General features: G+C 25.9%; 1 protein-coding gene across 3 annotated transcripts in view; it reads left to right on the forward strand.

Moving 5' to 3' along the window:
* Positions 1 to 14,096, forward strand: part of LOC107440751 (uncharacterized) — a 37,187-nt gene that overhangs the window by 12,438 nt on the left and 10,653 nt on the right. The window contains exon 1 of one of the 3 annotated variants that reach the window (XM_043038728.2): positions 7,407 to 7,487. The exons of 1 other annotated variant lie outside the window; for it this stretch is intronic. Coding sequence is in view for 1 of the 2 variants with exons in the window: in XM_043038727.2 (XP_042894661.1) it covers positions 7,634 to 7,660 (27 nt within the window). In the remaining variant the exon portion in view is untranslated. Of the gene's footprint in view, positions 1 to 7,406; positions 7,661 to 14,096 lie in introns of those variants that run through there. One more of the 3 variants, XM_043038727.2, reaches the window with a different exon arrangement.

The following is a 14,096-nucleotide window of genomic DNA, read 5'->3' on the forward strand; positions in this document are numbered from 1 at the left end:
CTGTAATTTTTTTATGTAGAGAAATCACATTTTTTTCTGTAAATTTTTTTATTATATAAATAATTTATTTGTTTACTTTCTGAAATATATTTGCTTCTATGAAACAAAGAAACTAACCTAAAAAGCCTCTCTAAAAGAAACCTCTCTATAGAAACATCTTTTTAAAAACGTCTTATTTCTTTCTCGAAAGAAAACCACAAAATCCGATATAAAGTTTAATTAACGGCTACAAAATCAAAAGATAAAAAAAAGCTATCAAAACAAGTTATTAGAAAACAAGTGATTAGAAAAAAAAACAAGTGATTAGGAGAAAAAAAATAAACATGGAATTTCAAAAAAAAATAAAAATTAATAAATATTAAAAAACAAGCTAAAAATAAATAAATTGCAAAAAGGAAGTCGCCAGGGTAAGAAATCAGACAATCAACATACAGACTCGAAAGAGTGATAAAACATGTGGCACGGGCATTGATTGTAAACAAACAATCAATTGCAGGTGATTTGGATGGGAAGAGTGTCATAGACTTAACATAGCGAGGTTTAAAAATAAAGTGTTTTTAACTTATATTCTGAATTTATTTAGGATATTACATATAATTTTCAAAAGATATTATACTAACCGTGAAATATTGATGCAGTTTTAATGGAAAATTTCCTTTTGAATGCTGCAATTTGAGAATATATATTTTGTCACTTTGTATATGTATTTCGTGTGATTTGTAATGTTATGGCACAATTTGATAAGAAATAAATGCATGGAATATCTGCATTAAAATTAATATTATTATTTAAGATTTAGTGTTTTATTTGTGTGTCTATGTTTTTATTTATTTTAAAAGTGATATATGGGTGATTCTCCCGAAACATGACAATTCAGACCAAAAAATTTCTTCAAATTTGAAGTCTTCAAAATAATCTAAAATTTTTTTGTATATTTCTTTAGCTACACTTATTAATATCTGATATACAGCAGTGTAGTTTATTGGCATTTGCTCGAGAAAAAAAAATAGAAATTCACCAAATCTTGAATGCCAGGAAAATGACATATTACCTTAAAAGTTTAAAAAACAGTCATTTTAAGTTAATAGTAAGTAAATCAACTTAAGCCTTTATGTTAGATGAACCATAAATTGCTTAAATTGATTCTTTTTGTCCGCTGTAGAAAGAAACAAAAAAATTTTTATTGCTGATGCCTGTATGTACAGAATAAAGTTTTGTATAATAATCAATCATTAAATAAATAAATAACTTTGATGACATACAAGCATATTACAATCATACATAAACTTGGTATTAGGTTAATATTTGCTTTCCCTCTTTACAGTATTAGCAGTTAAAAAGAATTTATGGTAACACTTCAATGTCTTGGCATTCATAAGCCAGGAAAATGACAACCAGGAAAATGACAAATTCGTAATTTTATAGCATATAACTTTACTTTAATTTAATATTTTGGCCGAAGACGTTTATATTTTGCAGAAAACAACAGTATTTCTTAAAATAACTCAAATAAATCTATGTAGTTTTCGTCATTAATGATTTCAAGAAGCCAGGAAAATGACAGCATAAAAACCTACTCACCTTGAAAAAATTTTTGAAATAGATTTTGAGCCAGAAAATTGGTTCTTTATTCATGCAACAAGACATGTTCAGATAGGAGGGTAACTAATCAATCTATTAACATAAGATATTTATTCCTGGTGCTATCTACTTTGGTTATAAATCACTAAATAAAAGTAGCCAGGAAAATGACACATTTTCATGGGACAAAGAAATTATTGACAGAAAAATTTATTTTAAACGAAGTTTTAGTAAACAATACCCTCTGCGTATATTCTATAAATGCTTACATAGGATAAGATAAAAAAAATTAGATATTGAAAGATGTATGGGAAGTTTTGAAGCTAGTTATTATTTATTGGAAATGACATTTTGATATTCAATTAAATTTTTTAAGTATACAAAGCAGTCAATGCTAATGCAAAGTCATTTTAAAATGCTAGCAGCAATGCTATTTATAAATTTTTTTAAAAAAAATTTCCCTTAATATTACAGTATTAGATCTTGGAGCAAGGGACAGTGAATTCCATGTTTCGTGAGAATCACCCATACATTAAGCACAGTTTTGAGTATATCATAGACAATCAATCTTATTAATTCGTGTTACTTTTCTTAATGGTATTTTTATTTTGAATGGTACTTCTAACTCTTATTTTTTTAGAAAACTTGTCTTATAAACTTTGAATTGGAATAGATTTATGATTCATTTATTCCATTTTTATTTAGTAAATAGTGGATTCCGCTAGGATCACCATGTTGTTTACTTCTTACATGTTATTTATGTTGTTTTTGCTACTCTAATATACTTACTATGCACGTATCAAAATACTGTACATATATTAAAATTAACATTATTATTAAAGATCTTGTATTTTTGGTGTGTGTTTTTAAGTCATTAAAGCAGAGTTAATACAAAAAATATTTTTTGTACACGAGTGTCTCACAAAATAACATTTTAAATGAAAAAAAATTATGTTCTGATCCTATTTAAGAGTATTTACATTAGTGTTTAAAGATTTTCTTAGTTAAATAATTTGTATGAGTTTAGTTTTATGTTATTATGTATAAGTTTTTATTCACTTTAACATATGAATCAAATATATAAATTATTGAAAGTATATCCAATATTCTGTCACACATTTAATACTAAAAGTTATTGAATCACATATATTTATTTAGCAAATTTTATCTCAAATATAATACTGTAAAGTTATCTACCTCCCCACAATGTACACTGGTAACATATTTCTATGGCTAAAACTATTACTTCTGGCATATGTTCTAACTCCATGGTCAGTTTGACAAGGATGATCATCACATAATCCATTGAAATACTCTTGGTGAGATTATTGATCCTAAAAAGTAAAGGGGCAAATCGCTTATTTTGTGATTTTTTTTTGTGTGTGTGTGTGATCAATCATTTGCATTATAACTTATTTAAAATTTGTTATTCTTTTTCCCTCTTATTAAGCAAAATAAACAATTTTGATTAACCTTTTCTTGAAACATGAAGGATATTTCTTTGTAAATAAAACTATACAGCATTTGAATTATTTACGAAGAATATATAACTAAAACTCCCTTATGTTTTTTAATTCAAAACAGTTGAAACTCAAAAAAATACACTTGGAATTAACATACTTATTAGACATATGAATTAAACTAAATATATTTTGCTTTATGTAATGGGAAAATTCAAATGGAAGTTGATTGTTAGCCTGACAGCAGTGAGCAACTCAAAGGTGTTTAAATAAGACATCACCGATTAATATTCACTATTAAGCTGTGTACATAGAAATGTCTTTTTTTTAATTTTTAATTCTATGATAGTCTTTAAGCGAAGATTTGATTATTTTTGTTTATATTTTCATTGTTTATCTATTTCAATGAAACATGAAACTATTTTTTTTTTTAAAAAAAGAAAGAGAGAGAAGCTATTATTTAATTGGAGTAATTATTATTAAATATAGACAGTGTTATCATCACATTCTATTACAATAATTTTGATGTTTTTAAATTAAAAAATACAAAAATTTTAATATTTAAAAAGGGAAACAGTGTTGCCTTTCCAAATATTTTATCAAAATGGTATTTTATGATACTTTTACTCCTGTATGATTATGCATTCTAGCTTAGTAGTGTTATAACCTATGCTAACACTTTAATGTGTGAACTTTTTCTTTGAACTTCTTAGATTGAAAATGTATAAAGTGGCAAGAATAAAAGAAATTGAATAAATTTGCAAAACATAGAAGTAAACTTGACATTTAGTGATAATCGATATTATTGAACCTTTATCAATCATGATGTATTATAATTTATATTTATTTCATTTAATGCCCAGTCCAATTGCATAAGAAATCATCATCATTGATAAAGGTTCAATTCTAAAAAAATGATATACAAGTCATCTCTGATAGAGTTAGCTAACGAGGAAAAAAATTCAGGTAAAGAAGAGTTAATTACTATATAGAATATATAATACAATAAATTTTACATTATTTCATTCATATCAACAGGGTGTTATACAAATGGGGAGCTAAAATTTGTAAATAAAACAGACACTATATTCTTAGAAGAACAAATAACAGGTATACATTTAACATGCGATTCGCACATGCACGAGGCGTACCTCTTACATGTAGTTTTTAAACAATCACTCGTGCGTGTAAAACATTTGAATATAATGTTGGTCAATGAACTCACCGCTAAGCATCATAGTCCTGAGATAGAGTAGCGGATACATAAATTTTAGTTTTTAAAGAAATATTTATCACCCAATACAAACTATAAGAAAAACTGCATGAATATTTCACATGCTTATGTCAAAGCTGAGATTTTTTATCCTGAAATTATATGCATTGAAATAAGATAAGTGGCGATGAATTAAAAAAAATAATAATAACTCAACACATTATTTAAAAACAAGAAAAAAATTAAAGCAGGATATTTATTATATATTTTTCTCAAACCTCTTCTGAATGTACTTTATGGATATTCAACTAATTATTTAAATAATAATTTTTGAAGAAAAATTATTATTTCAACATAATTGGGTTACAAAATATAATATAGCTAAAATTCTGAAAGCAAGGATAGAAATTATTTTACAATAAACCTTTAATTATTAATTAAATTTCCTTACCTTTTCGTTTTTTCCCCTTTATTTACAATTGATGTCTTATAAGCATACAAATCCTACCTTAAATTCAATGTTGTTTAATAGACAGTTTAGAGAAAACATGCATAATGACTAATATATTTTAAAGGAAAAAAGTCAATACATAGAAATCAATACAAACATACGCACCTTCATACTATGCTATCACCGTATTGTGGAGTATCTTAAAGTCAGACTTAATTTTGAAAGAAGTCTTCATGAGTGTCTTTTAGGATTGATGCTGCTTAGAAGGGGCAATAGGCGGAAAGATACTTGATATTAAATAAGAAACAAGTTTCCGCACTAAAGCCCCACTGAGCCTTTCTGCATTCTTCAAAGATTCAATTGAATAATATTTTTAATTTCATCATAGCTTGCTTTAAATAATTCCATCTGCTTCTTCACAATTTATTTTGAATCGAAAGGAAACAAGTGTGAGGGAGAATTATGAAACATGCATTATACATAATCTAATTAATAATGTAATAACAACTATTTCTTACATGAATGATAACAAACAGTAATTTTAAGTGGAGAGCCTACTCACTTAAAAATAAGACTTTTTGTTATAAATATTATTAAAATCTAACTAAAAAATTTTATGCATACTTAAAATAAATTAATTCTACTCTTAATAGACAAAATAATTAAATAATAATGTGTATTTGTGAAATATCAGCAAAATCCTTATATTGGAAGCTCTGCCACCCAGAAGTTTATTAATGCAAACAAATCAATTTTAATGTACATTAACAAAATTTTCTGCTCTGTTTATGAAACAATCATTTTATTTTATCTACTTACTTAATATCTTAAGTAAAAATTCAAAAACTATTTTTAATATGAATCAAAACAAATTATTGTGACAGAGAATACACTCAACCAAATAATACAAGACTTCTGTCTCAAATATTAGCAAAACCTAATTAAAACGTTTGAAAATATTCAGTATATATGACTAAAATAAATTAATTCTATTTTTAATAGACAAAATAATTAAATAATATTGTGTATATGTGAAAATAACATCGAAATCCTTATATTCGAAGGTCTGCCACCCAGAAGTTCAACTACATAACACAAGACTTCTTTCACAAATTTTAGCAAAACTGGATTGAAACATTTTTAAGAAATTTAGAACAGTTAAAAAAATTCATTAAGTCTACGGTTGAAAAATAAAAGAATTAAATAATGTCAGTTAGTAAAAATATCAGAAAAATCCATTCACTCAAAGCTGCCACCCGGAAGTTTATTTACAAAAACAAAGCAATTTAAATATTGTAGAACATTTTTTATCCCAATTTATTATACAGGCATTATACTTAATTAATATCTAATGTAAGAAATCAACAACTGTTTCTTACATGAATCACAACAAACATCTCTTAAGGAGAGAGCACACTCTCACCTGCAGATCAAAAAAATTTTAACAAATATTATCTACACCCTAACTAAATTATTATAATAGATTTAGGACATTTCAAAAAATAAAAAAAATTCCACTGTTAATAAACAAAAGAATTAAATAATAATGTGCATTAGTTAAAATATCAGAAAAATCCATTCATTCAGAGCTCTGCCACCCAGAAGTTTATTTACAAAAACAAAGCAATTTAAACACACTGAAACAATTTTTTTTAACATTATTTTAACCTATATATAATACAGGCATTATACTTAATTAATCTCTTACGTAAAAAACAACTATTTCTTATTTGATTAAAAACAAACTATTTTTAAGGAGAAAGCACACTCACCCGCAGAACATACGATTTTTTTAACCAATTATCAAAACCTAACTAAAATATATTATTATTATTGGGACTTCCATAAAAATGCACTAATTCTACTTTTAATAGATATAAGAATAAAATAATAAAGTGTATTGCTAAAAATGTCTGCAAAATATTTAAGTTTCAATTCTGCCACCCAGAAGTTAATAATCATAAAACAAAGCTATATCAACACATTGCAAAAAATAGTTTGACAATTATTTTGACCTATTTATGAAGCAGATATCACATTTAATCTAATTTATTAAGATCTAATCAAAAACATCAACAATTATATATAGTATGTATCGTAATAATCAACATCTGCAAAATGAAACAGAACTTACTCACCACCCATAAATATCTGAATTTTTTTCATTTAAAGACTGTCACAATTTAGCCAAAACTTACTATAGAGTTTATTAGAACTCTATTCTACACGAAAATCGACCTTTCATACTTCAAAAATTTAAGGAAAATATAAAATTTGCTAATTTAATCCAAAATGACATCAAAATCCCATAGACTTACATTAGAATGCTCGCCACCCAATTGATTGTAAACGAAGATCGTGATGTCACGCGCCCGTGCCCCATAACCAAAGCGCCAATTGGCTCTTTGGAAACTAAAACACCTCCTTCTTTGTACATTCGCTTTTCTGAGTAGGTATTTATAAGTTAAATACATTTAAACATGATAAAACTGCTTAAACATGTTTCGAGATATATATTTCTTATTAAACAACATTTATTTATATTTGCGTGCACATTTAAAGTGTAATTAATAACAAAATAGCGAAGAACTACTTTTCAAAGGCGTAGAAATAACAAATGGATAGTCAACTTTAGGTGAAACGAAGTATAGATGGCGCTGTTTTTTGAAACAGCCGATGATAACTTTTCAAAACCTCACCTCAACTCACTGATAAGAACAGATGCTATCTCCTCAATGAATAAAAAGTATCATTATACAAGTACTTATTGAGTTTTAAAGAGGTAAATAATTCGTTTTTAGAAATGGATTTGAAGTTCGTTCTTTTTTAGCTATTTTACGTTAGAGACTGACTAAAAAAAAATTTTTTTTAATTTATAAAATTCTTCGTAACCAATACTACGGATTATAGGTTGGAAAAACAGAAAAAATGACAGATCTTCAAAATCCTAAAACTGTAAGTATTTTTACATGAAATATTGCATTTAAGTTATTTTCAATTAGGTATATTTCAATAAAAAAAATTTCAAGTAAAAATTTATGCACAATATATATTTACTACTAAGCAAGTAAAATTGTTAGATAACCAACAATTTATTGCAAGCACTGACGTTGGATTAACGACCATGGCGGATGGGTAGTATACAACGTAAATTAGTTACTTCAGATCTTAATAGTGAATCATTTTAAATATGAGCTTATGGCCTTATCTAAATCCTAATAACTTTTCATAAAAAAACTTAATTAAAATACTTTAAATGATAAAAAACTTTATAAAAATTACATTGAGTGATATAGCAATAATATCCTTGCAAGAAAAATGTTCAACTTGTTTTAGGCGTACGGATTGACGCGATGTTTTTTAACGTAGGACTATCAGGAAAAACATTCATTTATTTTTTTTATTTGACAGAAATAGTTATTTGTTTTTAAAAACGAATTTGCTTGATTTCGTATTTTGTTAGTTAATTTAAATTAGAGACTATTTAAGAAATTTATTTTTGTTAATTAATAAAATTCTTCATTATCATTACTACTAATAATAAATCGGATTAACATACAAATTAGGCATTAGGCATGTCTACAAAATCCTGAATGGGCGAGTATTTTTACTGGACAAAAAGCATTTAAATTATTTTTAAAATATGTAAACATTCCAAAAAAAAATTCATGCACATTTTAATTTTTTTCTACCACAATTACTACTATTTCTACTATTTACGATTACTACTAATTACAATTGAATAATTGTAAATGTTAGATACCCAAAAACTTATTGCAAGAATGGATGATGGATTAACAACCATGGAGGATGGGTAGTATAAAATGTAAATTAGTTATTTCAGATCTTAGTGAATTGTTTAAATGAAAGCTCGTAGATTTTAATAAATCTTACTAATTTTTCGCATAAACTTAATAGAATATTTTAAAGAATCTTAGATTAAAAAAAACTTTGTAAAAATCACGTTGGATGATAGATCAATAATGCTCTTGTGTTGAAAAATATTCATTTGTTTTGTTTGTTTTTTTACCTGACAAAATTACCTATTTGTATTTAAAAAAGTGATTGTTTGGTTTCGTATTTTGTTAGCTATTTTTAATTAGAGACTGGTTAAATCCGTTTTTGTTCATTAATGAAATTCTTCATTACCATTACTATGGATTACAGATCGGATTAACATATAAATATGACAGGTCTACAAAAGCCTAAAAGTGTATTTATTTTTACTAGAAAAAAAGCATTAAAGTTATTTTTAATATGATATGTGTAAACATTTCAACCAAAAATTCATACGAAATTTAATTTTTTTCTATTACAATTACTACTATTTACAATATTATAATTGTAAATGTTAGATACTCAACAACTTATTTCAAGAATGGATGGTGGATTAACAACCATGGCGGTTGGGTAGTATAAAATGCAAATTAGTTATTTCAGATCTTAGTGAATTGTTTAAATGAAAGCTCGTGGATTTTAATAAATCTCACATAATTTAATTTCTCACATAAACTTAATAGAATATTATAAAATATTTTAGATAATAAACAACTTTGTAAAAATCATGTTGGGTGATATATCAATTATGCTCTTGTGTTGAGAAATATTCATTTGTTTTGTTTGTTATTTTACCTGACAAAATTACTTATTTGTTTTTAAAAAAGTTATTTTTTGGTTTCGTATTTCGTTAGTTATTTTTAATTAGAGACAGGTTAAATCCGTTCTTGTTAATTAATGTAACTCTTCATTATCATTACTACGGATTATAGGTCGGATTAACATATAAATATGACATGTCTAGGACTGGGCTATAAATCGATGTATCGAGACATATCGATTTAACGCATATATCGGCAAGACGATACAGCGACTTTCATTCAAGGCGATGCATCAGAAATCTGATTTAAGCCGTCGAGTAAAGACAACGAGCGCAAAACGATATAGCGATATAAGACACGCAAGGATATAAGATAACGATATAGCGATATAAGACTCTTCTCTTACGTTCCGATGTCGACTCGCGCTGTGGAAGACGATGTTCGTTTCGTTATGTTGAAATGGCCTTGATTGGTGAGCTGTAGAATCAGAATCAGAGTTTTGAGAACACATATCGTTATATCGCATGTTCCTTTTCGCACCTCTTAGCTTTTTTTTTCTTTGTCGCGACTTTTCTTGTAGATTATTTTCAGTGGGACTAACTTCGTGATCGCCGATGTTACCTTGTTCTGAAGGCAATCTATTATTGAAAAGAATATATAAAGAAGAGTTTCTTCATTAATTAGATAAGTTTTTTTTTAAAAAAAACTTCTTTTTATTTTTAAATGTGAAAATTATCGGCAATCTAATTTAGGCGCCCATAAAGAATTGAATTTGTTAGGTTATTTTTTTACTTTCTTTTAATTTATTAAAAACTTTTTGGATGAAACTTCTAATAATTTAATGAGTTTTTATTACTGATTTTAAATTTATAAATCTTGTTGTTTTTATTTTTAGAAATAAAGTTAAAACAAAATTTATTTTTGTCATTTGGATTTGGACATAAGTCAATCAACTTTGTTTATACAAAAAAATTTGAAAGGTTTGCGTATTTTATTCATTTTTTTAAATCATTTAGCACTTCGTTTTATTAGAGAGTATAATAATTTTTTTTAAAAAATATTCTTTTCATATTATTTGTTAATTAGCTAAATATATTATCGAATATCACAATTTTTTTATTTTTAAGAAATTAAATCTTACTTTGTTTTTCGTTCATAATTCGGTCATTATTTAATTTAATTTAATTATTTATCTGAAATGATAAGGTCCCGCAGTGGACTGATCGTTAAGACACGGTTCCCTGCAGATCACCGAAGTCAAGCATCACTGGCTGCGGTCAGTGTGCGGGTGAGTGACCACTTGGATCAGTCTGCGTAGGGACCGAGGGTGTGCGGTATTGGTCCTCGTTAAACTGTTCTACCGTAAAGTGCTCGACTTCGCGTGCAGGTCGTCGAGCTACCGAAGCGGGGGTGCCATCCCATCTGCAGAGGATCAAAATTGTGATGGCATGTCTTCGGATCATCCTCAGGGATGTTTCCCAGACCGTCGCCAATAGCCCATTGTGCAGCTCTAGTGTGACGTAAATGAACTATAATAGAACTATAATAACTGAAATGATAATAATAAAAAATAGTGTTTTAAAAGCGTTTTTTTTTTCTAAAATTTATTTAGCACTTTGTTTTAAACATACAAATAATTTTTAACGTTTCATTTAGAAATTGAACATTACGATCGAACTTAATAATTATGTAATTATTTATGCATAATAGTACAAGAAAATATTAATTTGTAAAAAACGCTTTAAAAAAAGTTTTTAACACTTTGTTTTACGCGTATTATGAATTTCTAAACAAATATTTCAATAAATATTTTAAGTAAGATTTGTACATTGTAGTCAATTTATTTAATATCTTTCTTAAGCAAAACATGTATATCTTCAAATTTATAAATTGATTTAAATCAATCTGAGTATGAAGTTTTGATAGAAATCTGACTTTATGTGCCTTACAAGTAAATGAAATTCAAAAATACTATATCGCGATACATCGCTATATCGCGATGCAAAACTGACGATGCATCACGATATATAATTTCTAATATCGCCCCGTCCTAGACATGTCTACAAAAACCTAAAAGTGTGAGTATTTTTACGAGAAAAAAAGGATTAAAGTTATTTTTAATAGTATATGTAAACATTTCAATAAAAAATTCATACACAATTTAATTTTTTTCTATTAAAATTACTACTATTTACAATTGCACAATTTTAAATGTAATTGTAAATACCCAACAACTTATTTCAAGAATGGATGGTGGATTAACAACTATGGCGGATGGGTAGTATAAAATGCAAATTAGTTATTTCGGATCTTAGTGAATTGTTTAAATGAAAGCTCGTGGATTTTAATAAATCTTACTAATTTTTCACATAAACTTAATAGAATATTTTAAAGTATTTTAGATTTAAAAAAAACTTTGTAAAAATCATGTTGGGTGATAATTCAATAATGCTCTTGTGTTGAAAAATATTCATTTGTTTTGTTTGTTTTTTTACCTGGCAAAATTACCTATTTGTATTTAAAAAAGTGATTGTTTGGTTTCGTATTTTGTTAGCTATTTTTAATTAGAGACTGGTTAAATCCGTTTTTGTTCATTAATGAAATTCTTCATTATCATTACTATGGATTATAGATCGGATTTACTTATAAATATGACAGGTCTACAGAAACCTAAAAGTGTATTTATTTTTGCTAGAGAAAAAGCATTAAAGTTATTTTGAATATGATATCTGTAAACATTACAATAAAAAATTCATACACAATTTAATTTTTTTCTATTAAAATTACTACTATTTACAATTGTATAATTGTAAATGTAATTGTAAATACCCAACAACTTATTTCAAGAATGGATGGTAGATTAACAACCATGGCCGATGGGTAGTATAAAATGCAAATTAGTTATTTCAGATCTTGGTGAATTGTTTAAATGAAAGCTCGTGGATTTTAATAAATCTTACTAATTTTTCTCATAAACTTAATAGAATATTATAATATATTTTAGATAATAAACAACTTTGTAAAAATCATGTTGGGTGATACATCAATTATGCTCTTGTGTTGAAAAATATTCATTTGTTTCGTTTGTTATTTTACCTGACAAAATTACTTATTTGTTTTTAAAAAAGTAATTGTTCGGTTTCGTATTTTGTTAGTTATTTTTAATTAGAGACTGGTTAAATCCGTTTTTGTTAATTAATGTAACTCTTCATTATCATTACTATGGATTATAGATCGGATTAACATATAAATATGACAGGTCTACAGAAACCTAAAACTGTAAGTATTTTTACTAGAAAAAAAGCATTAAAGTTAATTTTAATATGATATGTGTAAACAATTCACTAAAAAATTCATACATTATTTAATTTTCTTCTACTACGATTACTACTATTTCTACTATTTACAATTACTACTATTTACATTTGTATAATTGTAAATGTTAGATACACAACAACTTATTGCAAGCATTGATAGTGGATTAACAACCATGGAGGATGAGTAGTATAAAATGTGAATTAGTTATTTCAGATCTTAGTGAATTGTTTAAATTAAAGCTCATGGATTTCATTAAATCTTACTAATTTTTTACACAATTTTAATAGGATATTTTAAAATATTTTAAACAAAAAACTACTTTTCAAAAATCATGTTGGGTAAAAAAACAATAATGCCCTTGTGTTGAAAATTATTCATCTGTTTTTTTCTTTTTTTTTTCGTTAANTTTTTTTTTTTTTTTTTTTTTTTTTTTTTTTTTTTTTTTTTTTTTTTTTTTTTTTTTTTTGCCTGACAGAAGTAATTATTTGTTTTTAAAAAAGCAATTGTTAGGTTTCGTCTTTTGTTAGTTATTTTTCATTAGAGACTGGTTAAATCCATTTTTGTTAATTAATGAAATTCTTCATTATCATTACTACGGATTATAGGTCGGATTAACATATAAATATGACATGTCTACAAAAACCTAAAAGTGTGAGTATTTTTACTAGAAAAAAAGGATTAAAGTTATTTTTAATAGTATAAGTAAACATTTCAATAAAAAATTCAGACACAATTTAAATTTTTTTTACTCTACTATTGCTACTATTTATACTATTTAAAATTACTATTATTGAAAACTACTACTATTTACTATTGTATAATTGTAAATGTTAGATACCCAACAGCTTATTGCGAGAAGGATAGTGGCTTAACAACCATGGAGGATGGATAGTATAAAATTGAAATTAGTTATTTTAGATCTTAGTAATTTTTTTTAAATAAAAGCTCACGGATTTTATTAAATCTTACTAATTTTTCACATAAGCATAATAGAATCTTTAAAAATATTTCAGATAATAAACAACTTCGCAAAAATCATTTTGTGTGTTAAAGCAATAATTACCTTGTGTTGAAAAACATTCTTTTAGCATAAGGATATTTTCAAACTGCTATTTATACATTCTACATTCATATACATTTCAATAAAAAAATAAAAATGGTATACAATTATTACTAGATACTTTTAAACTTTAGATGGGGACAATTTATTGCAAAGCATACATATTAAATTAACAACCATGAAAAATGGATTGCATGAAATGAAAATTAGTTACTTCAGAGAATCGATTAGTATTTCCTTAGTGCTTACATATAAACTTTATAAGAATATTTTAAACAATAAACAACATAACAAAATATAAACAACTTAACAATTTACTTCAATACACGTTTATTGGATTAACAGCCGTAGATGATGGGTTGCATGAAATTTAAATTGGTTATTTCATATCTTAGTTTATTGATTAATATTAACT

Source organism: Parasteatoda tepidariorum, chromosome 4 (assembly GCF_043381705.1).
Source record: "Parasteatoda tepidariorum isolate YZ-2023 chromosome 4, CAS_Ptep_4.0, whole genome shotgun sequence".
NCBI classification, from domain to species: Eukaryota; Metazoa; Arthropoda; class Arachnida; order Araneae; family Theridiidae; genus Parasteatoda; species Parasteatoda tepidariorum.